This window comes from Fusarium solani, assembly GCF_023522795.1.
Source record: "Fusarium solani strain SB1 chromosome Unknown bctg00000010, whole genome shotgun sequence".
NCBI classification, from domain to species: domain Eukaryota; kingdom Fungi; phylum Ascomycota; class Sordariomycetes; order Hypocreales; family Nectriaceae; genus Fusarium; species Fusarium solani.
The window spans coordinates 2,274,182-2,300,611 of record NW_027072147.1 but is presented as its reverse complement, the minus strand read 5'-3'; the positions used below and the strand labels follow the sequence as shown (position 1 = coordinate 2,300,611).

General features: G+C 50.5%; 10 protein-coding genes across 10 annotated transcripts; 5 read left to right on the top strand and 5 right to left on the bottom strand.

Annotated features, from left to right (window-relative positions):
* Positions 1-2,062: 2,062 nt before the first annotated feature.
* On the top strand, positions 2,063-3,162 carry MRS44_014793 (uncharacterized protein; the record flags this gene model as incomplete). Its single annotated transcript, XM_065618553.1, has 5 exons — positions 2,063-2,092; positions 2,145-2,353; positions 2,452-2,503; positions 2,550-2,847; positions 2,912-3,162. 5 exons carry the CDS (start codon positions 2,063-2,065, stop codon positions 3,160-3,162), a joined length of 840 nt encoding a protein of 279 aa, XP_065474625.1.
* Positions 3,163-3,247: 85 nt separating this feature from the next.
* MRS44_014792 (uncharacterized protein) lies at positions 3,248-4,366 on the bottom strand (the record flags this gene model as incomplete). Its single annotated transcript, XM_065618552.1, has 3 exons — positions 3,248-3,315; positions 3,834-3,998; positions 4,063-4,366. 3 exons carry the CDS (start codon positions 4,364-4,366, stop codon positions 3,248-3,250), a joined length of 537 nt encoding a protein of 178 aa, XP_065474624.1.
* A 90-nt stretch (positions 4,367-4,456) lies between these two features.
* On the bottom strand, positions 4,457-6,016 carry MRS44_014791 (uncharacterized protein; the record flags this gene model as incomplete). Its single annotated transcript, XM_046282364.2, has 1 exon — positions 4,457-6,016. One exon carries the CDS (start codon positions 6,014-6,016, stop codon positions 4,457-4,459), a length of 1,560 nt encoding a protein of 519 aa, XP_046127886.1.
* A 671-nt stretch (positions 6,017-6,687) lies between these two features.
* Positions 6,688-7,825, top strand: MRS44_014790 (uncharacterized protein; the record flags this gene model as incomplete). Its single annotated transcript, XM_046272989.2, has 2 exons — positions 6,688-7,017; positions 7,073-7,825. 2 exons carry the CDS (start codon positions 6,688-6,690, stop codon positions 7,823-7,825), a joined length of 1,083 nt encoding a protein of 360 aa, XP_046127885.2.
* Positions 7,826-9,769: 1,944 nt separating this feature from the next.
* On the top strand, positions 9,770-11,074 carry MRS44_014789 (uncharacterized protein; the record flags this gene model as incomplete). Its single annotated transcript, XM_046284270.2, has 1 exon — positions 9,770-11,074. The coding sequence occupies one exon, from the start codon at positions 9,770-9,772 to the stop codon at positions 11,072-11,074; it is 1,305 nt and encodes a 434-aa protein (XP_046127884.2).
* A 946-nt stretch (positions 11,075-12,020) lies between these two features.
* Positions 12,021-14,624, bottom strand: MRS44_014788 (uncharacterized protein; the record flags this gene model as incomplete). Its single annotated transcript, XM_046277227.2, has 1 exon — positions 12,021-14,624. The coding sequence occupies one exon, from the start codon at positions 14,622-14,624 to the stop codon at positions 12,021-12,023; it is 2,604 nt and encodes an 867-aa protein (XP_046127883.2).
* A 533-nt stretch (positions 14,625-15,157) lies between these two features.
* On the bottom strand, positions 15,158-16,216 carry MRS44_014787 (uncharacterized protein; the record flags this gene model as incomplete). The annotated part of the gene is made up of 1 exon (XM_046279650.2): positions 15,158-16,216. One exon carries the CDS (start codon positions 16,214-16,216, stop codon positions 15,158-15,160), a length of 1,059 nt encoding a protein of 352 aa, XP_046127882.2.
* A 608-nt stretch (positions 16,217-16,824) lies between these two features.
* Positions 16,825-18,441, bottom strand: MRS44_014786 (uncharacterized protein; the record flags this gene model as incomplete). The annotated part of the gene is made up of 1 exon (XM_046281545.2): positions 16,825-18,441. One exon carries the CDS (start codon positions 18,439-18,441, stop codon positions 16,825-16,827), a length of 1,617 nt encoding a protein of 538 aa, XP_046127881.2.
* Positions 18,442-18,952: 511 nt separating this feature from the next.
* On the top strand, positions 18,953-21,019 carry MRS44_014785 (uncharacterized protein; the record flags this gene model as incomplete). The annotated part of the gene is made up of 1 exon (XM_065618551.1): positions 18,953-21,019. One exon carries the CDS (start codon positions 18,953-18,955, stop codon positions 21,017-21,019), a length of 2,067 nt encoding a protein of 688 aa, XP_065474623.1.
* A 1,109-nt stretch (positions 21,020-22,128) lies between these two features.
* Positions 22,129-25,888, top strand: MRS44_014784 (uncharacterized protein; the record flags this gene model as incomplete). Its single annotated transcript, XM_065618550.1, has 6 exons — positions 22,129-22,153; positions 22,247-23,171; positions 23,233-23,441; positions 23,498-23,630; positions 23,751-23,909; positions 25,219-25,888. 6 exons carry the CDS (start codon positions 22,129-22,131, stop codon positions 25,886-25,888), a joined length of 2,121 nt encoding a protein of 706 aa, XP_065474622.1.
* Between the last annotated feature and the right edge of the window lie 542 nt (positions 25,889-26,430).

The following is a 26,430-nucleotide window of genomic DNA, read 5'->3' as shown; positions in this document are numbered from 1 at the left end:
AGGTGCATAACACTCACTCGAGGCCATCACCACCGGATGTCTGTCTTTGCCAAGCAATGATGCAGCACGCTCTCCTGTCCCGGCTTCTTCCCTCCAGTCCAACGGAGATAAACTACCCATTGTTCTTCATCGCCTCGTTCATTCATGCCATGGAATGTGCCCAATTGTAATCCTCAACGAGCCCAAAGTCCGGCCTCGTCAAGACCTGTCCTCAGTGAACGCCTTGCAAGGGCCCCAAAAAAACGACCAAATGGCCATCTCGGAGCCTGACTAAGATACATGCAGTCAGGTACCGAGGCTTACGCGATCAAAAAACCCTCAAGTCCTTGTGTTGGCTGCATGAATTCAGCCTCACCGACAGCGGGTGACCAAAAGGCCCCTCTTCAGGATGGTAAAAGTGCAGAAAAAAGGCAACCAAGCAGGTCGCCTTGACCAAAAGGCCCAATAAATGTTTGCCACGCAGAGCCTGCACTGATTAAATACATGTTTTGACCACAATGCCAAGACCGTCTGCTAGGTTTTAAAGAGTCTCATCTGTTCTACTGTAAGATGCCATTGTCCTCCGTCAAGAACCACATAAACACTGAAACCAGCTCACTGAGTCTCACCACCTTTCTCTTATCTACTCACCTTGTCCAACTTCCTTCAACATGGCAATTTACTGGAAGCCGTACGAACGAGAAGTCAACCACTGGTACCTTGACGAGGGCTAAACCGCCAACGAGGTCATTCAACTTCTCCTTGGGAAGTACAACTTGGCAGTCACGTATGTATTTCGATCAGCACATCACAAAATACGGTTGAACCTAACCCCGACGCAGACCCAGACAGTTCAAAGCAAAGTTCGGTGGTTGCAAGAAGATCAGTTCCAAAGAATGGAGCATCCTCATAAGCTGTAACACTAAGCCGGACCTTGTCGCCGCTTGAAGGTGTTTGTGCTGGTGGACTCTTCGGGGAGGTGTAAGTACTTCTCCTCTAGCAGCCGTCGCGCATCGCTCGGCTTGGTGACATCCTTTTCTGACGGTCGACAACCCCGTCACAACATCCTACGTTTATAGAATGCACGTATTTGCACATTTTCTGGACCAAAACTACCAACTTTCTATACTACTTCATTATCTCAATACGCCTAACCCGCTAGATCGACTATCACGAGACGTAGCCTCGTCACTACGATCAGATTCACCCTACACTTCTACCAACAACAAACCCGGAACGATAAGATACGTAGAGTCGGCTACCTAACCGTCACATGGAGGACGGCTTCGGGTGATAGACAGGGGGCGTCAAGAGTGGGGGAAAGGGCTTATGATTCAGGTTTGAAGAAGGGTGCTGCGCTTCGTCTAACGCGACGCGCGCGACGCGCGGAATCCGGCTGAAGCAATTGTCCTGTCCTCGCTCCATTAGGCTATATTAACCCCCGCGGATGGGGATTATCCTTCACTGTGAGTCAATCTGTTACGTCATGTTTAATTCGCTGAAATCTCATTCCTGAAGCTCGTTTAGCGTAGGTCTTCGTTTAACTTCTAGTTGGCGGTGATGGAGCGGTAAGGTTTGCTAAACGGCCATGTTTATATCACAAGGCTTGACTGCTTGTTCATTGTCGCTGATAGAAGGGGGACGGTCTGTCGATGGTGTCGAACAGTCTGGCAGCCTCATCAAGACTTGATTGCCCTGATGGTAGTTTATGGATGTCAGAATGCCTCCCTGAGTTAGCCAATGACGACGAGGACACAGATATGGTGTTGTGGCGCGATCTTACCGGAGCATCAGTTGCCACGTTATTAACGGTTGAATTTGTCAGCGTCCCTCAATAGATAAACAAGGACAGCACCACCGTAATACAGGACCTGATGGCAAATTAGCTCTGCTAATTCCAGTCAATAAACAAATCGTTCTATCGATACTCCCCTGACATCATCAGTATGGTCAAGGTCGCCATTGCTGGCATTGGAGGTTGTATAAGCTGGTCCGATATGTATCGCACAGTCCATCATTAAGACTGACGGATTTCTAGAATTGGCCCAAGAGCTCATCAAGGTGCTTCTGAAAGGAGGTCGACATGAAATCACAGCATTATCACGCAAGGCAGGTCAACAACGGCTCGTGTTAGAGTTCTGCTTCTCATTTTATCTGCTTCACAGGACTCGCCCCAGAACATCCCACCGGGATTGAGCTGGTCCAAGGTCGATTACAATGATAAGCCACAGTTGGCTCGGACTTTAAGAGGCTTTGATGCTGTTTTATCGTTTATTTTGGTGTTCTCAGATGAGGCATATCGGGCTCAGCTCAACTTGATTGATGCAGCTATTGAAGCCGGCGTTAAGAGATTTACTCCAAGCGAATGGTCAATGTAAGTTAGCCAAACGGAAATTCGTTGTTCGTTACCATCAAGTTGATATGCTGATTCCGGAGCCGCAGGTTTGTGCTGGACCACTATCCAATGTACAGATACAAGCTTCAAACGAGGCAGTACTTGGAACATTTGAACAGAGATGGCAAGGTGCGTATACCCAAGTTGCAATTGCCAAACAAAGTGAGTCTAAAAGCACAAGGTTCTCGAGTACAGTTTATTCACTCCGGGAATTTTCATGGACTACCTTGGCCCACCAGAGAAATTAAATCAGAAGAACCTCTCTTATAGTGGGCTATTTATCGACTTTGAGAAGTGCCGCGCTATTCTTCCCGAATACACTGGAGCCCTTATTTCATTCGTTGCAGTTGACGACTTAATCGCAGTCGTCAACGAAGCCTTGGAGTTTGACAGTGATTGGCCTGTCATCGGTGGCATTTCTGGCAGTAGACTGACTATCTCTGACCTCGTTCAGCTTGGCGAGACAATTCGAGGTGTGTTATTTTGGGAAGAGGGTTGGCCATATATATTTTCATGCACTAATATATCTCGGTGTAGGTGAGAAATTCACAGTCGAAGTGGTTGGTCGGCACGACCTTCAGCTAGGCAAACTTGGGACGTCTTGGATACCAGGCTCTCACCATTCTGGTACTTCTAGTCAACAGCAATTGACGATGGAGCAAATGACAGCATATACACTCTTAGCAATTCCTGATGGGCATTGGAACCTCTCGGATGAATGGAACAAGCTTCTGCCAGCGCACAAGTTCTTGGATATTGAGACATTTCTAAGGGAAGCTTGGAGTTAGACAATACCACTTACTGGATGTGCTATATCTGATACTAGAGCGGGTGGTCATACTCGATGATGTTACCTCGGAGCAGTGGTCAGGTCTAAGGGGGCTGGGATAGCCTGCCAGTGTACCCTCCGTTTTCGACCACGTTTTCGGGCTCTTGTATACCTGGTACAGATCAGCTTTCAGTTTCCTATGTCATAGCACTGCACTCGAGGTACCTAGCTATGGTACATTCTCTAAGGGTTCTTGTTCAATGTTGATCTCGATATCCGGTCATATGGCAATATCAGGGCTCAACATGACGGGGTATGTTGAGACTATCTACTCAACCTACTCTAGGCGGGCTTCTAGAGCAATAAAGAACACTTTTTTTTTACCACATCAATAGCATAATGACCCGGTTCTAACACAGTTGTCTTTTTTCTGGTCTTTGCAGCTGCGCCACGGCAAAGACTCAGACCGAGCTCCATCATGAGAGGGGGTGTGTTGAGGAGAAGCTTACAAAGTGTTCTGAGTTGTTCGCAACTATGCTAGCCAGGTCCACCACCTTCCTCGCCATAATAGTAAGAAATGTTGGAATTCAACTACACCCTAAATCTACTATAAGAATCCCTCAATCGTAGTAAATTTATAGTCTGGAAGCAACTTGTTCCACTCCTCACTCGTCTTCCAAACAGACATACCGACCATAGCGAGAAGACCCTTGGGTATCACCTTTGCTGTCTCCTCTCTTTGTTCTTTCGGCAATGCTGCTGTAGTAGGGTGAACTTCTTCCCACATTGGGGTCAAGTCGGCAGTTCCTGCCTCAAAGTCCGCTTTCTTCACCCATCTAACAGTAAAAGGATGGCCTTGAGTTCGCGTTTGGTTAGGTCCGATTACCTGTGATGGTTGATACTTTAGGCTAGTGCTTACCCCTGATTCTATCGCCTAATGCTAGAATCTCCGCCACGGTGGCGGTGCCTCCGGCCATGCCACCATCTACAGGCCATTCGTAGAAGAGTTCAGGTCTTCTAACGAGTGATAGGCAAGATAGACAGTTCTTGCTGGTCTTGCACGGAGTGATAACATAAAAATATCTTGGTGTTGTTCGATGCCAGCCCCAATATGACCAGTAGAAGTTGATCATAGTTGGATTGTGACCAGTCCGAACAGCTGAAACAGCACGAGTGTGTAGATCTAACAGCTTCAACCACTTTTGATCCATTCTCAGCATCATTTTCGAAACTAGATATGGTATAGTTTGAGGTTGAGAAGGCAGCTTAGGCCTCATCCTTCAAATACATGCATTTGAGGTTCCGTCAATATGTCAATTCTTGCCCTCAGTGCTCTCGCAGTGATAAGTTTCGACCTGCTCTGCACCCTGAGTTTTGGCCTCCACTGCCTCATGCACTTCCATCCGAGCCAGCTGCGTAGCCTCCTTCCAGGTCATATCTTTCCCACCCTCGTACTTGATTTGAAAGAGACGGTCGACCTGCTCGAGCGATAATTTTGCCGTCTCCACGTAGAAGAACCACGCGATTGGGACGAAGACAAAATTGAAAATACCATACATCAGGTAGTATTTCCACCCAATCGTATCAATCGCCACAGGGGTTACCACAACTACCAGGTAGACGCAAGTCCAATTGACCGCAGTAGCAATAGATGTACCGGTATTGCGCATTCGTTGCGCATTGATCTCGGCGGGATACATGAAGGGAATAGAGAGTAAAGACATGCCATAAAAGACGTAATAAAGGAAGATGAAGGTAACAGCCAGAATTGACATGGCCCTGTTGCTGTCGTCGGCGCTGGGTCCGCCATAACGTAGTCCAACTGCCACAAGGGTGAAGCAGACACCACTGCAGCCAACCCCCATGATCATCAGACGTCGACGACCGACTCGATCGATCAGAAAGGCGGCCAAAGCACCCCAAAACATAAGCTGCATAGAGTCGACAGCTGAGAGGATAAGGGCTAGCCGTTCCGACATGCCAAAAGACCGGACGAGCACGACGGGTAGATAATAGGCAATGACGTTTACGCCTCCAATCTGCTGGAATACTGACGTGCCGGCGCCAAGCAGGACACGGCGTAGCGTCTGTTGTTCGCCGTTGCGGAATATCTCCTTTACCGTCACAGCGTCTTGAACTGCAGCCTCGTGGCGAACGGATGTCACAAGACGACTAATTTCCTCAACAACAGACGCGTCAGTCTCGGGTTTGGCTGCGAGGCGTGCCAAGATAGTTTGTGCCTCCCCAGTGCGGTCACGCATAACGAGCCATCGGGGTGACTCTGGAGCCACACACACCAGACACATGGTGACCAGGCCGAAGAAGCACTGAAAAGCCAATGGGAAGCGCCAGGATACGGGGTTGTCCGGGATGTACGTGAAGCCAAGGTTCATCCAGTTGGTAAGGGCGATTCCAAAGATATTGGTGACCATTTGAAGGACAATCAGCTTGCCGCGGTGTTCAGGCTTAGCCGTCTCAGACTGCCAAACGGGAATGGCGATCGTGTTCATGCCATTGCCTACGCCGGCTATAATGCGACCTAGAATCATAGGCGCCAGAGAGTATGAAGCAGTCTGCATGATACCGCCGATGATGAGGATAATGCAGCCCGCAAGAATTGACCGTCGACGACCGATCTTGTCGCCGATAAAGATAGATAGCAGTGTACCCATAATGCAGCCGATATCGTAGGTGGCTACGATCTGGCCCTGGATAGTTGAGCTTGGGTTGTTGAACGTCTTCAGAAAGGTCCGGTTGCTCAGAAGACCGCCAAAGACGCCCTGGTCGTATCCAAAAAGGAGAAAACCGCTGCCACAAGCCGCTGTGATACGGTAGCGGAGGGCGTTGCCTTCATTTCCGAAGAGCCGAGGCATGGTTTGGATGAGAAATGATAAATCAAGGCCGTGGGTAGGTGTGAAAGGGAGGCTGAGTGAGTATTGTAGACAGAGAAGGAACTGACTAGAGGAAGATAGGCTTCTTATAGATGAGCGTGCAGTCCAGACCTAAGATACCTGCCCTGGATAGGGAAGCCAGTATTGCCAGCCGGAGAGCTGGTACCTCCCGTTTCCCCCTCCCCAGCTTTCTCCAAGTTCCCCATGGGGCTCGCTCGCTGCGGAGAATTTGACGAAACCTTGGCCCGGTGACGCTAAGTTCGTATTGGGCATAAGGTGGTAAATTTGTACACTATGTGTGTCTGGGGAGGTGTGGAGAAATTCCCCGTGGGGATCAAATGGACCCCTTTGGTTCAGTGCGACAGGCCCCTTACAGCCATCCCATGACTCGTGTGGGGAAACCTTGGGGGCAGGTAGGATCTCCACCACCGCGGCTATATGGTTAGATGTAGGCTCCATGGTAAATGCTACGTGTATCAATCTAGGCTTTGCGTCCTTACTCACGGAGATTACCTCGTTGGATTAGCGAAATCTGGGTCCAACAGAGCATGTTGTCACATCCATGGCACGCATTCAAATGCACCGCGATTCGGCACATTTCCCAGAGATCAAACGCACCACGACAAATCTGATAGTGTGAAGAGAAACACACAATGACAACGCCAATCAAGCTGAAGGTGGGAGTAGTTGGCATTGGCCGTATGGGCCAGTCGCATGCTCTTAACCTGCTTCACAAGACACCTCGTGCTGATTTGCTATGCGCCTGTTCGCCAGCAGAGCAGGATCTCAGATGGGGGAGGGAGCATCTGGCACCCCATGGGGTCAAATTATACGCTACCTTTGATGAGATGATTGAGACACCGGGCCTCCAGGCCATTGTCATCGCCTCGTTGTCTGCCCTACACGCCGAACAGACAAAGGCAGCGCTCGGCAGGGGCATTCACGTCCTCTGCGAGAAGCCTGTCTGTACTACAGTGAAGGAGGTAAGGGAGATGACCACGGATGATTTGGCGAGTAGTCTGACTGATAATCAAATAGCTTGAGGATATTATCCAACGTGTCGAGGCGAATCCCCAAACAAACCTGATGGTTGGATTTGTGAGGCGTTTTGACGAAAGCTACCAGGACGCCCTCGCCAAGATCGAAGGAGGGGGGATTGGAAAGCCACTTATCTACCGGTCGCAACAATGCGAGAAGGGAGATACCGGCCCTTTCTTCAAGGGGTACCTTAGGAACTCGGGCGGTATCTTTGTCGACTCAATCATCCACGATATCGATCTCGCATTGATGTTCCTCGGAGGCGATAACTGTATTCCAAAGTCCGTCTCAGCGGTTGGAATAAACGCTGTGCACACAGATCTCGATGATCTTGGAGATGCTGACAATGCTGTGGGAACGTGCGAGTTTTGGGACGGCCAGTTTGCCTTCTTCTATAACTCACGAATCGCCGCGCATGGATACGACAGTCAGAGTGAAGTATTTGGCACCTCTGGAAAGGTATCGGTGAACCTCACGTCGCGAAGAAATCGAGTCGAACTTTGTGATGGGGACGGCTTCATCAAGAGCGATCCGACACCGTCGTGGTACGATCGCTACAAGGATGCTTTCGTGTCGGAGGTGAATGGATGGGTTAACGCGATCTTGGATGGAACACCGATGCCCATCCCTTTGAGATCGTCCTTGACGAGCCTCGTAATTGCTACGTCGCTGCAGGAGAGTCTCAAGACAGGCCAGAAAATCCAGTTTGACCGCTCTGGAAAGCCACTGGAGTTGCCTTATCTTAGATTGTAGGTAGATTAGGCATGCGCATAAATATCACTTGATCACTGTGGCATATGGTGCTGCGTCCATTTGAATTGCTCATATTCGTTTTATGATGTGTTCGTTACATAATTCTATTTAAACACAGCATTAGATGTGTTGAGAGGTATTATTCTAGACTACAATTAAGCACAGGATGGGAGGAAGCAATTATCATTGATATTATGCCAATTGATAATCACTATGAATCACTCTAGAGATGTATCATGACCAAGTATATGAAGGTTACCTATCCAGCAGCGGGTATTGTGAAGAGAATACTTGGTTCAACGAGAGCCACCGACGGTTTATCCACACATCGATAGATGACGAGTTGTATGTTTGACTTGACTACTAAACGACTTGCTCGAAAACACCCAGAGTAAATTTGACATGTTGAGACTCCGTAAATAGCGTAGATAGACTCCCCTCCAGTCGACCTTTTCAGACAAGTCTCCATCTTTCGCCGAGGCGAACATGAGAATAAAGGCATAAGTGATGTTAGCATAACAGATCTTCCCATCCCTCACTCTCGCGGTGGCCAGCATTTGGGTTTGATATGCAGGGTTGAACATCAGGCAACGTACCTGGACATCCTCTGACCAATTAGCCTTGGCACCTGGCACCGAAGCGGTTTGAACGCAAGACTTCTGGGTACCCGGAGTAGGTATTAGTTCTTGACGATCAAGAATGGATTGGAGGAACTATTTACATGTTGCAACCCAGTAACGGGCTGGGCTATCGCGACGGAGACCGCATCGTGTTGTCGGGCCATGTGATGCTGCTGAAGTGAAACATGGTCATGTGAATAGTAGGCATTTTGACGGGGCTGTGAGCTGTGCTCTGAGTTTTGGTCAGGAGATCCCTGTCATTATCGAGTCCGAGGCCGCTAGGGTAGGCTGACCCAAAACTGCGGAGAGTCCATGGTATTCCATAGTTTGATGGCGATCTCTTGACCCATCATCTGGCTGCCTGAGTAACCAGAATGATTGCATCTTTTTCAACGTACCATTACCATTTCGGTACCAAGAATTTGTGCATCTCTTGGGTGTTTAATCAAGCAATTCACTGGTAAAACTGGGCAAAGTGGGAGACGTCTCAGGGGTCGGTCGACCTTGAACGTGGGCTTGGATTAACCTGGCGGTCCTGCGCTGGCTCGAGGCGATTAGCTTTGGAACTGCAATTGTGATTTCACGCACTAGCTTAGTCCCCAGGTTAAAGCAACGTGAATCAATCCAGTTCAGCAAACGAGAGCGGCCAAGGCTGCCGAACACACTGGTGCTTTGCGGCTGCAGGCATATAGCCGCGCAATGACTCGGCCACCGCCTTTCCAACACACCAGACACACGGGTAGTACGGGCAAGGATGACGATCAAGAGGCGTACGGGACGGAATTGCCAGTAAATTGCTTCACAACAGCTACCTGTGTCAAGGCCGCACTATACCGTTTTTATGTTAGTCTCTTGATGAAGCAAGTTATTTATCAGCGGTCGGGGGTTTCTACTTGTCTAATCGTTAGCAAATAGCCTTTCATCCTCTTATAGTACGTACCAACTCTTATAGCCGCTGCGCTCTGCTCCCCTCCCCTCCATCCACATGTCTGTGATCAACAAACTGAATGACAGGATCTTGCCACTTGTGGGGGCGTTGTGAGAGAAGAGAAGCTGCGATACTAGATGTGTCTTGGGGAGACTCTAATAACCGAAGATTTGGAAATTTTTGAATGACAACATTCGAACTCCACTCCTGGTTTCACATTGGTATAAAACAAACAACCCGTAACGAGGCCCTCTCGCTGTTAAGAATAGACTTAACCTATCATAAGCCCAAAGATTGTTCGTGCCGTTTTCCACCGCCATTCTCTCGCCGATCGAAGAGTCGCCACTCAGTTCATTCCTCTCTTATTAACAGTTTCAACTCTGACGCACCATCACAATGGCGCCAATCATGTCGTCTAAGTTGGTTAACGCCGCCGCAAAAGGCGTTCCTTTCTTCACCCCGGCCCAGTCTCCGCCAGCGGGCACTCCCCTGAGCCCCAGCTCAGTGCCCACGCTTTTCAAGCCCCTGGTGACCCGTGGCGTGGTAGCCCACAACCGCTTTGTCGTGTCGCCCATGTGCACCTACTCAGCCTCCGATGGACATCTGTCAGACTGGCATATCGCGCACCTTGGTCAATTCGCACTCGGTGGCGCTGGGACCGTAATGGTGGAGGCAACTGCTGTCGAGCCAAGGGGTCGCATTTCACCTGAGGATTCAGGGCTATGGCAGGATTCGCAAATTGCGCCACTAAAAAGAATCGTGGATGTTGTCCACAGCCAGGGCAGTCTGGCAGGTATCCAGATAGGTCACGCCGGACGCAAGGCGAGCACCATTGCTCCCTGGTTAGGGGGTACAACTGCCAAACCTCTGGCTGATGAGTCCATCGGCGGTTGGCCAACAGATGTTGTGGGGCCTAGTCCCCTTCCCTACGCAGATGACCACGCTCCTCCCAAGGAGCTCTCGGTCGAGGAGATCAAGAACTTGGTGCAGAAGTTTGCTGATTCCGCAACGAGGGCGGTCAAGGCTGGGTTCGATGTCATTGAGCTCCACGGCGCGCACGGTTACCTGCACAACAATTTCCTGTCGCCCATCTCCAACATCCGGACCGATCAATACGGTGGCTCCTTTGAAAACCGCACTCGTTTCCTCGTAGAAACCATACAAGCTGTTCGGGCTGTAATCCCCGAGTCGATGCCGCTGTGGCTGCGCATCTCAGCCACAGAATGGATGGATCATAGCGACCAGCCGTCCTGGAACCTCGAAGAGTCGATCCGTCTCGCCAAGCTACTACCAGGTCTGGGCATCGATGTGCTGGACGTGTCTTCGGCAGGAAACACACCCCTTTCTCGCATCCCATCCCACAATCGATACCAGACCGACCTCGCAGGATCCATCCGCGCCGCCGTTCGTGCTGAAGGGCTGCAGCTTCAAATTGCGGCAGTCGGCAAGATTACCGAAGCAGAAATGGCACGCTCGCTTGTTGAGGAAGGGAAGCCGGTTGGATGCAAAGGCGACGGCACAGTAGAGGTGCATGGCGACCACGGAGTTGCACAGGCCGAGCTGATATTGGCTGCGAGGCAATTCCTTAGAGACCCTCAGTGGGTTCTGAATGTCGCCAATGAGCTTGGCGTGAGAGCCAAGTGGCCGAATCAATATGAGCGGGCAGCGAGGAGGCCCAAGCAGGACACTGAGAAGCTTTAGACTACTCGCAGGTATGCACAATGATGCTGCTCGGCAGGTACAAGACAAAAGACTGAGGAGAGATACGATGTGAACAATGAGGGTGCGATGTTACATGAGGCATCATGTTACTACTTCGGTGGTGAATTGAGGCATTGCTGAGCAGCCCCTTTTAGAACCAGATAACGAATAAAAAATGAGTACGAGGTCGGTCGGTTCACTTTGAATTCAGCGGGACGATGCTAGCGTGATCCTCAAGTCCATTCTGTGACCCCGTGAACATATTGACATGGAGCAGGGATGGATGCAGATAGATAATCTGCTGAGCTCAACACCACACCCGGCTAATAATCACGGCATGGGCTGTCATAGCAGATAGCAAATGACGGCCCCCCCCCCCCGCACCGATGTTTTTTTCGTTGTCTCTGTTATCTTAGAAACCAGTGGTGGTCTGTCTTGATTTTTTTTTCTTTTGGGAAAGATCGATGCAGACGCCGTGTTTTGCTCCAATTAAGTCATTGTGGATGTTAGATGAACTTCTCGTGCCACAGGCAGTGAGGCCAGCCACAACACCAACACAGTTTTGACACATCAGCAGCACCTTAACGATGCAATGCTGCATAATATCGAACTTTGTCCAACTGAGTCATCACTGGCCAAAGTGTCACAAGTTTCGACCACTCTCAGCAAGTGTCTGTCATATTCGTAGAGCTTCCTGTGGTCAGAAATCTATCAATTCAAGACCAGGAACTCATTATCCAGTATACCTATTACGAGAACACAATACCGAAACTCGTTGCCAAACTGCGCCGGCTGGTGATACGCTCCATTTCATCACAGTCCCACTAAGCCTATACCCTTGGAGATAGTAAGCATCCATACCACATAGCCTACTGCGTCGAGCATGTAGCCGAACGCCTCAGGGTAAAACGGCCTAAGCCGCATTCGCTGTAGTGCGTTTGATGAATCACACCTGTTGTTGGTCAACCATGTCTGGGTCAAGAAAAGTAGGCCCCATATTAGCGTCTCCTGGCGGGCCCCAAGGGTTGTTCCAATTCATGTTGGTTTCCAGGAAGGACGACAGCATTGGGTGGGTATGCCAGGAGTCTTCCATGAAGCTTGCATCCATGTCTTGTATGTCTGGGATGATGTCATCAGGCATACCAGCCACCAGAGCCAATCCCGGCATTCTTGAACCAGCGTGAGTCTCGGCGGGATTGGGGTCGGCGGACTGGCCATCGCCGTTGAGCGGCGGACCCTGCACATCGTTTTGCGTGTTAGAGACGAGGTTGTCAAAGAGTCTCATCACCCAGGGCGTCGAATCCCAAGCATCACTGATGTTGTGCCATGCCAGTTGACACATCATCATCGATGATTGCCCTAGCTGGGCCCGAGAAGGACTACTGCTCTTCATCTGCGTATAAAATACGACTTCAGCCAGAAACAGGCCGGGATATGCCTCGTGCGGCAAGGTGAGGGTTGCCGATCTTCGAACGATGCCACAAGCAAGCGTAAGAATCCGCTGCGCTGCGGAATCAATGGTAGATGCGCAGCCCTTGCCTTCCCTCAACGCCCAGGGCGAGACACTGGAGACTGAGCCAAAGCGGCCATGGAATGGGGCCGAGCTCCCAGGGTCCAGACGGTGGCTACCTGACGATAGGTGGCCCAGAGTGCAGAGAATGACATGATGATCGTAAAGGATCGAGAGACACCACGAGAAGACATTTGTTGTGTGGTCAGCGTCGTCCCACCGCAAACTGGCTGGCAGCTCCTGCAGCCAGCACTGTAGCTGGTTCATGAGGTCAGGTTGTACCTCATTGCGCTGGGCGAAGCGTGAAGCAATGATTTTGCGTAGAATGATGGATAGCCTGGCCACGTGTATCTGATACAGACCGTAGGTTGGCTTGAGGGGATTGTCAGCAAATTCGGGGCTCCCAGAGTCGGTTTTGAAGTCGTCCATGGTCAGCATCTCGGTATCGCAAAACTCCATGTTGATCCGAAAGGGTCGTCCAAAGAGGGCGCCGCAAGAGGCATCGCGAATGACAAGGGTCCACCACAAGCGGCGTAAAAGGCTGCGATCTTGAGGGTTGATATTGGCATTGGCCATGGAACGGTGAAGTCCAAGGCCTTCGGCAATAGTGACGCTGGTGCTGTTCCAGCTGTAGCAGTTCCAAAGGTTGTTTGGTCCCCCAGCCCAGAATGCAAGTAGGATGGTGCTTTGCAGCGTCACAATCTTGTTGACTTCATAGCCGGCATCGAAGAGTGCCTTGGCTCTGCTATAGTAATGATAGCGCGCCTCTTTACGGCTGCCGAACCTGGCTTGATGCAGTACAGATATGGGACAGAAGGTTGATGCGATGAAACAGACAGCGTGCAACAAGAGCCATGGCGTCGTCTTGCTGCTGACTTGATTGAGGAACTCGAGTCGATTGACGATAGGATACAATGGGTAGACTCGATCCAGAAACGCTGTCATCAAGCCGTCCAAGATCTCAGCCTGGGGATACTCAAAAGCACCCTTTTTCGTAAGACTGCGGATCTCGTCATCATTCATGTGGGCTGGGTGCTGCTCAGCAGGAAGTTGATCGCGCTGGGACACAGGGGGCCCAGGGTAGTGCAACTTGATGGTACCACCCTCCTCCATATCCTCCAGTACCATGGCCAAGGGGAAAGACTCGCCAAGGTAAGTGATGGAGCATTTGTCAATAAGCCTCTCTCGGTCTCGCCGGCGGGTGTCGAGGAAGTGATCGAACATGGTGGGCCAACTAATCTCGCGGTACGACGAGACGGTGGAGTGAGACACGTCAGAGTCCGGTGACGAGAGATTCTGGCCTGCAGCCTCGTGGAGAGAAAGGTGACGGGGGGACGGGTCAGGCATGGCAGACCGAGCGACATTATTCGGATCCGCAACGTCAGAACGGCATATAGGCGATTGAGCCAGCACTTCCGATACTGCCTGCATGGAATTGTGACCCGTGTCTCGAAGTTGATGGTCCATGTCCATAGTATCTTGTGCCGCAGACTCGGGCTCCTGGGGGACCACGATATCATTTTCCAGCGCTTGCGCCAACTGGGAGGCGTCTGTTGCTGGCTGCGGATCTTCCCGTGGTCGGCTCGCTTCTGCTGTGATAACACCGGCGCTCACAGGTTCGCCCTCGCCCTCGCCCTCGCCCTCGTCCTCGGACACAGGGGGAAGGGGCTGTTGCCTGGCTTTGTCGGGTCGCGATTTGTTCCTGGGGTAGGTCCCTCTTTTCGATTTGATGAGGTTGCAAGGGGAGATACCAAACTGCTCACACCGTGTGCAAGGCGTGCCTCGCGCGACTGCGTCACACTTGACGCGACGGTCATGGCAGGCTTTGCAAGCCTTGGCGGCTCGGCAGCGGACAGAGGCAGATTTTGCAGTAGTTCCCATCAGATAAAGGTTAAGAGAATGGGCAAGGCAATGGGTATACAGCAAAAGATTCGAGGGTAAGCAATGCTGAGTGTGCAGGATATGACCGATGAGCATGATATGTTGAGTACGAGCTGAACTTTCTCCTCGCTTCCCCGCATTGACGCCGCGACCCCACATGGGGATCACGCTAATTGAGTCAAGATGGAATGGTCTCGGCAAGTATCCATTGCTGTTTCGTAGTCCACTGAGGGGGCAACCCAATAATAACCCCCTGCCCCAGTCCAGTGTGGTGAGTGTCATCGGGTTTGAGTGAATGCTTTTCCCGACCTCAAGAAACCTCGACAGTGATAAGTGCAAGCATGTACTGGGTGACGCCATGAGCAGACGAGAGGCATCAGGTAACAGACAGACAGACAGTTGGATGCAGAGGCTTGTCGAGTGACACGAAACCTAGACAGGAAACGATTGGTTCTCTTCTGGCTGCGTACTGTATTTTTTCATCGGCAGCGTAGCGCCGCCTGACTTGGTTGGTCACAGGGAGCCTGCCCCATGCTTATGAATCAAGCTGGCCAACCCCTGGGAAACCCCGACAAAATAACGTTGGCGCGGCATGACACTTCCGCTAGATGGGATGGAAATCACCCCCGATGGAATCCATCTTCCGGCAACCTGCGGGGACGCGTGGTCTGAATTCTAAGTACTCTCTCTACCTAAGCCTCGGAAGTAATAATACATTTTATCAGATCCGAAGGCTTACCTAGAACTAGCTGCAGACCTTTCTCGGCGTCCAGTAAATCGAACCTGTGCGTGACAAGAGACTTGAGGTCGAGTCGGCCGGCAGCCAGCAGGTTGATGGCTGTCGGAAAGGTGTTGGCATATCTCCAGACCCCAAGTAGCTCCACTTCCCTGACGACCGCCAACCCCAGATTGAGCGTCTGCATCGGTCTGCCAAGCCCGACAATCACCACCCTTCCTCCGGCCGTGGTGGCTCCGATACAGGCATTCAGGCATGCTTCGACGCCGGTGCATTCAAAAGCTGCATCCACTTTCAACCCTGTCTGTCCCTCGCCCCCCGGAAGGCGTGTGTAGGTTACATCGGCAAGGTTCTGGTCCTTGGCAAACTCAAGCCTGGCCTCATCGATATCAACCATGGCTACTGACGCTGCTCCCGACGCTTTAGCCACAGCGGCACAGAGCAGACCAACTGCACCGGCTCCAAGGACCAGAACCGAGTGTCCAGCGTGTATTCTCGCCTTGCGGACTGAGTGGATTGCTACCGATAGAGGCTCAATCAAAGCCGCCTCTTCATATGACACGCCATCCGGGAGCTTGTAGACCAATCGAGCAGGATGATTAAGGCGTTCTTGAAGGGACCCTTGTACTGGGGGCTTCGCGCTTGCAGATCCGTTGAATCGCATCCGACTGCAGAGATTATACCTGCCGTCGAGGCAATGTTCGCAGCACAGACACGCCTGCTGAGGCTCCAACGTGACGCGATCCCCAACACGGATGTTTGTTACCTGGGAACCAACGGCTACCACCTCCCCTGCAGCCTCGTGTCCCAGAATAAGAGGCTCCGTGATTTCGTAAATACTGTTTCGCCCATTCTGATAGTAGTGCTGATCTGTTCCGCAGATTCCTGTCGCTCTCGGTGCGATCTGGACCTCGTCAGGCCCTGGGGCCGCCGTTTCGACACGCTCGACGACCAACTGTTGAGCGCCGTGTAACACAATCGCATTGTGGCTGCTGATATTCGGGTTGTTCGACATGTTGAAGCGTGTGGGTTGAGTAATCGATAGCCTGATTGTCGCTTGGCAAAAGGTATGGGAGCAGGAAGCTTGTGGATTCGGTAGATGAACGCGAGAGCATACCGCCCGTCATCATACCTTAAAGGCCCTGTTGTTCTCTGTTTATGCATCTTGCTGCCAAGAAAATGCCACGCTAAATTGATTTAATGGCTCCAAGGCTGCTAGGCTATATGCTTCATGTCATGTTTGACTACTTTCTCCCCGAAATCTGGGCTCCGCTTTCATACGGCCTCCATGGCTGCTGGCTATGCCGGTCCTATAGCCTATCAGAGTTGAATTGGTTTAGCATTGAGTACTTGAGGGGGCCTATAATCCGGCCTATTCCCGTGACTCGGTCTTCCGCAACTCCGTTGTGCTCGGAAGACCAAGCACGGGGGACCGGGCCGGTCTCTAGGCCCCCTAAAGTAGCGACAATCACTTCACCATGTATGCTGCATTGCGTCAATGTGGCCGGACCGGCGACCGTAGATTTATCACATCAACACCTTTAATACAATACAATACAAGCCAATACGACTAACAATCTCTATTTCCATACCCTAAAGATACATGCCGCTCAAGCTAAACTGCTACATGTAACCAACGGCTCCGTATCTACTCAAGCCCAGTGCGAGGGAAGAGACCAAACCTCCAGTCATGACACCCCAGAGAGCCAATTTCGAGAATGGACTGATGGGAAGACTTCCGTTTCCACCGTAGATATTGAAATCCTTCCAAATGGGCCAATAGAGCTGCCACCAGAACTTCCATGTCGGGTCATGATAGTTGGTCGTGTTACGCCCTGCGGCGTCAAGATTCCAGTTAGCACAGCCAGAGCTCCAGACCATGCCCTTGAGCTTCTCTTGCACAAAGTTGGCGTCCCTTGTCTCAGCGGCCTCCTTCACGTCAATTACATCAAAGTGATGCTTGACGATCGGGGCCACGAGCGTCTTGATGATATATTCAGCCTGCGTCTCGTTGGAGAAGATACATGAGTTGTGCGCAGGAAATGCGTTAGGTCCAAATACAATCCCGAAATTTGGAAACCCTGAGACAAAAGTCGCGCGATAAGCCTGAGCACCACGAGTTTCCTTCCAGTGCTCATTGATCGTCTTTCCACTCCTGCCTTTGATCTCCATGGGGGTCAGAAACTCTTGAATCTTGAACCCTGTGCTGAGGATTACTGCGTCAAACCCTAGGTGCCTCTTGGTGGTTTGGAGGCCTGTTTCCGTAAATTCGACGATAGGGTCATCCGTGAGCTCAACATTTGGGCTATGTAAGCTCTCGAGATAGTCGGGGTCGAAGATACGGCGTTTGCAGCCCAGGGGGAAGTCGGGGATGAGGAGATCATGAAACTTGGCTGGGGCAACTCGGCGCATATACTTTTCAGCCTCCTTGGTCTGAACGGCCCGTTTGCGAGCTGCGGCGGGACTGTTGCCAAGGTACAAATCGTGGAGACTGTCGGTCGTCTTCCACAGGTAAAAGCGGTACAGTTTGTGGTAAAGAGGAAGATAGCGGAAGCACCACTTCTCAAAGGGTGTAAATTTGCGGTTTGGCCGTTCATTAATCCACTGTGCTGACCGTTGAAATTGGACGACGTGTGCTGCTGTTTTGACGACGTAGGGCATGAGCTGGGCCCCTGAGCACCCGTTACCAACCACCGCGACGGCTTTGCCCGCCATGTCGAATTCATGATTCCATCGTGCCGAATGCCAAATCTGGCCTTTGAAGTTGTCGTGGCCTGAGATGGTGCAGTCTTTTGGGACGGATATAGTGCCCACGCAAGACACAAGCATCTCGGCCTCTCTAAAGAATTTGCGGCCCGTCGCCAAGTCGACGAGATTCACACGCCATACCGAGCGTTCCTCAATCCATTCAGCCGAGTCTACCTCCATCTGGAGGCGCACGTGGGGCCGAATCCCGAACTTGTCCACGGTGTCATTGAGGTATTGCAGGATTTCACCTTGCTCGGCGAACCGCTTAGACCAGTCCGGGTTTGGGTTAAAAGAGAAGGAATAGAGATGCGAGTCGACATCGCATCCTACACCTGGATAAGTGTTTAGGTGCCAGGTACCTCCCAACGCGACCTCTCTTTCGTAGATGGTGAAGTTTTGATAGTTAAGTCGTGCTCTGAGGCCGGCTGCAAGGGCAATGCCTGCAATACCGCAGCCGATGATAATTAACCTTGGCTCTTGATGGGAAGCCATGTCGTAGAGAGAGTCGGAGTATTGGTGGTTTCGTAGCGCAAGATCCAATGCCGATCGATGCTGTTGAGTAACGGTGATTGCAATCTTATTTCCGTAGCACCTGCCTATGGGAGCGTCGTGAGAGATGAGGTTCAGAAACAGGATAGGTTAGTTATAGCTGTTATGAATGTAAAAGTGTTCCAGGAGGCCAGATACTGACCACTTGGAGACTGAGTTGCATTATCTGCATAAAGCCTGGATCCTTCAACTTGCTTCTGCGGTCGAGGCTGTGGGCAGTCTGCAAAACATAAAGGCTGTATGGCTTGCATCAACCACCCCATCGCCATCAGCTACATACCATACCCATTTAGCCAGTAACAAGGTTGCGCTGTAAGTATTGCATAGCTCGGTCGCACCCCCTTCCCCCATAAAGGGCACCACAATATCAAGCAAACATTGACGCAGGTTTAACACTCGAGTGCACTCAAACGCTTCTTATCTTTCTTATCAAATCATGATGACTGCGACAAACATGGTACCGGGCAATTCCAGAAAGCTTACGGCCGACGATATCGCTGTCCGCGACATCAGGAAGCTGGTCATTGACTGCTGTCGGCAAAACGGGGGCGGCCACGGTGGCTCAGCAATTGGCATGGCGCCGCTGGGCGTCGCCCTTTGGCGTCACACGCTTCGGTTCAGCACGAAGAATCCCGCATGGTTCGACCGAGATAGGTTCGTTCTATCAAACGGACACGCAGCTATCTTCCTATACGTCATGCTCCATGTCGCAGGGTACCCACACATGAGCCTTGACGAGCTCAAGATGTACGCAGATCCAAAGGCCTTCGACCGCAAGACAGGTACATGGAAATCTACCATCTGTCATGGGCACCCGGAAATCGAGGTACCTGGCGTTGAAGTAACGACGGGCCCTCTTGGACAAGGAATTGCCAACGCCGTTGGTCTGGCCATCGCATCCAAGCATCTGGCAGCGACATTTAACAAGCCGGGATACGACATGATACAATCCCGAGTATACTGCTCAACTGGTGATGGATGTCTCCAAGAGGGCGTGGCAGTGGAGGCCATGGCAATTGCAGGTCATCTAAAGCTGGACAATCTTGTCTTGTGCTATGACAATAACCAGGTCACATGCGATGGACCCCTGGAGTGGATCGTCTCGGAGGATACCAACTCAAAGATGAGGTCTATGGGTTGGAACGTGATCGACGTCTTTGATGGCGACAACTCGGTTGACAGCATCGTCAACGCTCTCAACCTCGGCAAAGCAACAAAGCACATGCCGACATTCATCAATATCAGGTCAACAATCGGCTACGGCACAGCGACCGCTGGGGCGGCCAAGTCTCACCACGGAACCTACAGTGAGGCAGACGCTGCCTTATACGCCGAGACTAGTGACCAGGCCTCACACCGCGTCTCCAAGGAGTGCAAAGCATATTTTAACGAGCGGGCAGATCAAGGCAATCGTGGCCAAGATCTCTGGCTTGAGATGCTCGACCGTTACTGTCAAGACTTCCCCAGGGAAGGAACGCTTCTTCGTGCCCGAATCGCGGGCGAGGTGAACTACAGCGACGTGCTTTCGCGCATACAGTTCCCCCAGGAGCCTGCTGCTGCACGCTCTCTCAATGGAATCATCTTTCAGCAATTAATGGACCACATCCCTAACATTATGGCCGGGGGCGCTGATTTATGGACTTCCAATCAGATGGGTGACCACTCGCACCGAATCTTTGATGGATCAAGGCGTGAGGGCCGAGTCATCCGCTATGGGATCCGTGAGCATGCCATGGCCGCAATTTCGAATGGCCTAGCTGCCTACTCTCCCAACGCTATAATTCCCGTTACCGCAACCTTCTTCATGTTCTATCTTTACGCCGCTCCTGGAGTAAGAATGGGGGCGCTGAGCTCTCTCAAAGTCATCCATGTTGCCACGCATGACTCTATTGGAGAGGGGCAGAATGGGCCGACCCATCAGCCCGTAGAGGTTGACTCCCTATATCGTGCCATGCCCAACCTGCTCTATATCCGCCCTGCAGACGGCGAGGAGATCATCGGTGCGTGGTCTTCAGCCCTAGAGGTCCAAGGGCAACCAGTCATTATATCCCTTGCCAGAGATCCGCCTGAAATCACAATACCAAATACAAGCCGCACGAAAGTATCCAAAGGAGGTTACGTTATCGTGGACCACCCCAAGCCAGTCGTGACTCTCGTATCTTGTGGCTCCGAGCTACAGTTTGCTGTTGGTGCGGCTGCTAAACTAGCAGAAGAAGGAATTGGTACGAGGGTTGTAACCATGCCTTGTTTGCGTCTCTTCGAAGCTCAAAGCGCAGAGTACCAGAAGTCAGTTCTCTCTGACGCCCTACATATTATCTCTGTCGAGGCATATGTCCCTGGATTCTGGGCACGCATCTGCACGGCTTCTATTGGGATGGATTCGTTTGGATATTCTGGGGCTGGGAGGGATAACTTTTCCAGATTTGGAATTGACGATGAAAGCGTTGCTGCGAAGGTCAAGGCTCATGTTGGAAGTTTTGGTGGTGATTCTGCTCCAAGGCGTTGGAGAATGTTAAAATAAGGCCGGCTACTACATTTTCGTGCAGTTTGAAATGAACCCGTTCACATTTATGAGACGTCAGAGGACGGACATACGGTTATTGGGTGACACGATATCAGCATTGAAAAGAGATGAGCAGCCGGGGTAAAATTTGGCTGATTATCGATAGGTCTGCAACAGCCTCTAGACTTTTTCTCGGTGTCTTTATTCTCTTCAATGAGCGACCAAGGGCTTTGTGGCATGCCAAACATATTTTTAAAGATTGGTATACAAAGCTTTGCTAAAGCCATCCCAGGTAGTCCCAAATGTGAATCCGGCAAAAGACTCATGAAGAACGCATTGCGAAGTCTGTCCTCGTCACATACGAGGGTTACGGTAAGAGGCGAATGCACCCAATAGTGCTCTTAGCCGACCAGCTACTCATGAACACGATTGGTCAGCCATCCTACCAAAAGTACGATGACGGGCGACCGAGCGGACACCCGGATTCCTGTCTCCGCGTCACCATATAAGCGCACCGCTATGGTAAGCAAAAAAGCATATAACCGCTCCACCAGTCGCCGACCTTTAATCCCATTAAAGATCCATCGCTTATCTAACCGCTTTTATGGGTTTCGTATTCGTGATGCGATTGAATCGTATGGCACAGTCGTGTTTCTCAGTACATCAATATGCCTCTGTCATCTTCCTCGTGGTTGTCCATAATGCATTTCGCCGTACTCTATACTTAAAATTAGTAAGTCTACCTAGTTCTCTCAATAATGGCCTTATTACTCTAGAGAACCTCACTCAGATGTTCACTACTCTATATCCTAGCCCTGTAGAATCACCATATTTCTCGATATCTTGTTGCCAGAAGATTGGACTTGCCAGTTCCCACAATTAGCCCAGAATGCCGTCATGCAAATCGAGTTCCGAGGTTAAACGCAAGAACGTGACAACTGCATGTGCACCTTGCCGGACCAGCAAGATAAAGGTTTGTAAGCCAGGCATCGCCACCTGTATTGTGAATCCTTTATTTCACTCATGTGCTTTTGTTTCACCCCGATTGACTGGCTTGCTGACTTGACAGTGCGATGGCCTATCCCCGACTTGCACCAGCTGCATGGTTAGGGACCGGGATTGTCATTATGCACGACAATATGACGGAAGAGAGTGAGTAACGCAACAATCAAGAGCCTGTATAACTATACATACTGAAACAAAAGTCGAGACTCTCACTTCGAACTCTGATTGAGGTCCTAGCAGAACGAGTTACCCAGCTCAGCGACTTCATCCAAGATAACTCACTGGAGGCGCCTGGCATGGATAAGAAGGATGAGGTCATGGTCATGGAGAGTCTTTGCCAGGCGCGATTTCGTCTATTGAGGAGGCGAAAGAAGTTTTCGAGGGAAACAACACCTACCGTGCCACAGAATTACGACACCTCAATTTCCACACCGCCCGCGTCGTATGCTGGAAGACATAGCCAATTTCTTTCAGGCACACAACCACTGGAGTCGAGCCCTTTTCGAGACGACAGTGGCGATGACAACAGTGCAACAGCAAGACACAAACACTCCAAGCTCAACTCTGTCGTTTCATTGTATCCCAACCAGGGCGATTCGGACATTGGCCTTGTCGAGGATAGTAAATCATTAGATGCCGGCCCCATGGTTTACACACCATGCAGCGTCAACGATCCTGGCAATCTAGGCTTTGGGGTCCAGCTATGCTGGGGAGGAATGCCAGATTTATCCCCAGAATTGATGGCGGAATCATGGGCCAAAATACCACCTGGTATCGGTCCGCAAACGCCTACTGATGACTCGGAAGTCGTACATCGCCTTGCTGAACAGCTCTCAGATCGGTTCGGATCACTGAACATAGATGAAAGCGGTCAGATTCGGCATCATGGCCCCACCTCCAACTTCAACTTGGTCCATATGCCTGAACCCGATAAGCTGACAATCCACCGTACTGTTCGAGATCACGGTCAAGAGTGTTTGAGTGCGCTGGGTCTAGGTCAAGCTGTTCCTTCTGAACTAGTGCAGCATCTCATCAATCTCTTTTTTGCTTGGCAGAATCCGATACTCTGTATTGTAAACCGGCCTGTGTTTGAAGAGGCTAGAATGGCCTGGCATAACAGGGCTCAGAACATACGGTACTTTTCGGAAGCTCTCATGAACTCGATGTAAGATATCTTTATATGCCCCATCATCAGTTTCAACATGTGCTGAACAGTTGTATGTTAGATGCGCCGCGGGTGCTATGTTCGAATCACGGCACTCTCCTAGCCTTGACACTTTCCCTCGGTCGCTCTCGGACTTCTTCGCTGACCGGGCCAAAGCTCTACTCGAGATTGAGTTAGACGATCCTACTGTCGCTACAGTCCAAGCAATGGTCATACTTACTAGCCACGAGATTGGCTGCAGGAGGGACACACGTGGCTGGCTTTATAGTGGTATACTGTGCCACGTTCAAACTCGTTTTCTACCTCCAGAGGCTAACGGTCTGTAGGTATGGCTGTTCGGCTTGCTTTTGACCTAGCATTGCATCTCGATCTCTCCCGGGACGTGGAGAAAGGATTTGTAACACAGCAAGAAGCAAATCTCCGAAGGGATGTATTTTGGAGTGCGTACAACTCTGACTGGTATGTGTCTTCATGTCCCTCATGTATCTCCTGGGATTCAGGTCTAAGTGCTATCAGCATGTGGAAGTATTCAATCGGGCGTCCATGTTATATCAGCTTGGGAGATGTCACCATTTCCAGGCCTGCGGATCGCACAGGTAATGATATTGCTGAAGAGTGGTCTCCATATACGGGCTATGGGAGTTTGACCTGTTCGATTGCGTTACCGGATTTCGCTAAGGAAGTGCACCGTCAACGAACAATCCTCTACGAGACACTCACCCCTCTTATGCACGGTTTGTAAGTAAGGAGAAGTGGGGAAAATAGAGACAAAAGAACACCTTGACTCTGAGCACTGATACTGATAATTATCTACATAGATATGGAAGGCACAATGTTCCACTTTCTGCCATACAGAATTTAAATGCCGGATATTCCGAGGCATTGGACAATTGGCTCGATAGTTTACCGGCCAGTCTAAAGGTTGATGTTGATGACCTGCAATCAAAACATCTTCCTCACGTCCTTCTTCTGCAGTGGGTTCAGCCAAAGACGCGAAGGCCATTCCTGTCAACTGACTTCTTTTTAGTATTCAATATCACCACGGTATAATTCATGCCTACCGTCCATTCTTATCAGGGGTCGCGGACAATGTCTTTTTCAGAGATTATTCAAATATCTTGCAGAGTAGAACTCGATGTATTGAGTCTGCTGAAGCTATCGCAAAGCTAGTTCGCATGTACGATGGACACTATGGCATCCGGTACCTGAACGCCCAAGTAGTAGGCAGCGTTTGTTCAGCTGCTCTTATGCTTCTTTTTGCTCTAGCAGGCAAGGGTGGCTCCCAAAATCCAGCACATTATCTCTCAACCTGCTTTTATGCGTTAGACGAGCTTAGTGTGCGGTTAGAAAACGCCAGAAGAGCTATGGTATTTTTAACGCTGGTTCAAAGACGATGGAAAGGTTAGTTACGGTATGCCTAGTTAAATGTCAAGTCATTGCAAATTGCTTTAATAGCCATATTCATTCTCTAAAGATGATCCTAAAGAAGCTATATTCCACCCTCCAGAAGGAAGTAAAAATGGCTGCCTTCTTCCTTTAACCCCTGCCGTCATTTTCACGTTTCATCTACACTCCAATCTCGGCTTAATCCCTTACAGCCATGGCCCTACCTCAAGCCTCAGGCCATGAGGAGGGGAGTAAAAGGTTGAAGCAGATGCGACAAGATCTGGTCTAGAAGGGTTAGGGGAAGGCTGCCTCATAGGCACAGACCACAAATTGAGGCAATAAAGATTCTTGCAATTGTGCCACTGGCGAACACGGGGATTGTAAAATATGTCAAAACTTAACCTTTCCCCCGGGGACCTGCGTAGCTGATACATATCTGCCTTCCTGCTTAGCAGCATACATACTACACCCCAAACAAGAACAAGGAATTCCATGTTGGTAACGGACAACCCAATCCCCATCCTTCTAAAGCAAAGAATAATTGCCTACGTCGCAGTCCAAACCCTGCTAGACGCGGGGCACTTATTCCAGATAAAGCCCTCTTCGGGTCTGCACCTCACAGATCTGCAGACATTCGTGCACTCCTACGAAAAAGTCCAAGGCACGACTCCGGATTTGTTTGCTGGGAACTCTTCATTGCCGCGCAGAAGGGTAACCGTGACCTTTCAAGGGTCTCTGTTGCTTATGACGTCGTTTCGCCCCAGGTCTTGGAGCAAGCCATGTGTCGAGCGATCGAGTGCGCCAGCTTGCCGGCAACGAGAGCCTTTCTGAGGCGGGGGCTCGACCCGAATACTTGGATGTCAACCGTTCAAAACTATCTCAGCACATTGAAGGGACTGATGGCCTCCAGTCGGTTCCAGTCAGACACACTTTACCTTTTATTACAAGCAGGGGCGCAAGTCTATGGTGAAATGACCCTATCAGTGCAGCGTTTCTTGGATTCACAAGAGTTAGATTACTTGGACGGCAGCCACCTGCTTCGCGTCCTTCTTGACGCTGGGTACGATGAGGCCTGGGTGCATCAATATCTCCTCACTTCCTATGCGAGAGGGGGTTCCATATTCGAGTGTGATGCCCGCAGTGACGCAGGGACTCCAATCAATGACTATGGGATACGAGGGCAAAGTGCCCTCAGTGTCACTGCAGGGATGGGCCACCTTGCTTTAGTGCAGCACCTCATCAGTCGGGGAGCGGCTCCCAATCTGCCTCCGAGCAGCGACCACACAGATGGAAAATCAGCCCTCTGCGCCGCTTTGAGCGGGGGATATTAGGAGGCATACCCGGGAGCGGAATAGTAGTGGTAGCTAAGCCGGCATAAAGGTTCTAGCAGGTCTAGTATAGCTTTAGATCCTATCTAATCTTATCTTTAGTGTCCCCTGGGGGAAATAGCGGTTTAATAAGGTTAAATAAGGATATTTAAATATAAATTTAACCCCGTAATAACAGATTTCTATTATAAGGTAGTTTAAATTATAAAATAACTCGGTACATAAGTAAAAGCATTTAAATAAATAAGATAATTTATAGGGTTAATATAAAAGAGGAGTAAAGGTAAGATAATCTTTATATCGTGGTTTTTTATTTTAGCCCCTAAAGTCATATAATAGCATGGGGTTATAAGGGCCTCTCCGCTATTCAGCTGAAGCTACGCAAGGTCTTGGCTGTATCGGCTATAGGCTACAGGGCTACCAATGGCCCTTCCGAGGTACGCATGGCCCTTCCGAGGTACGCATTGCTCTTCCCATAATTTAGACTCGAGTTTTAATATCAGTGGATAGACCTTCCGTACTTGTCGGACAGCTCACTCAACACC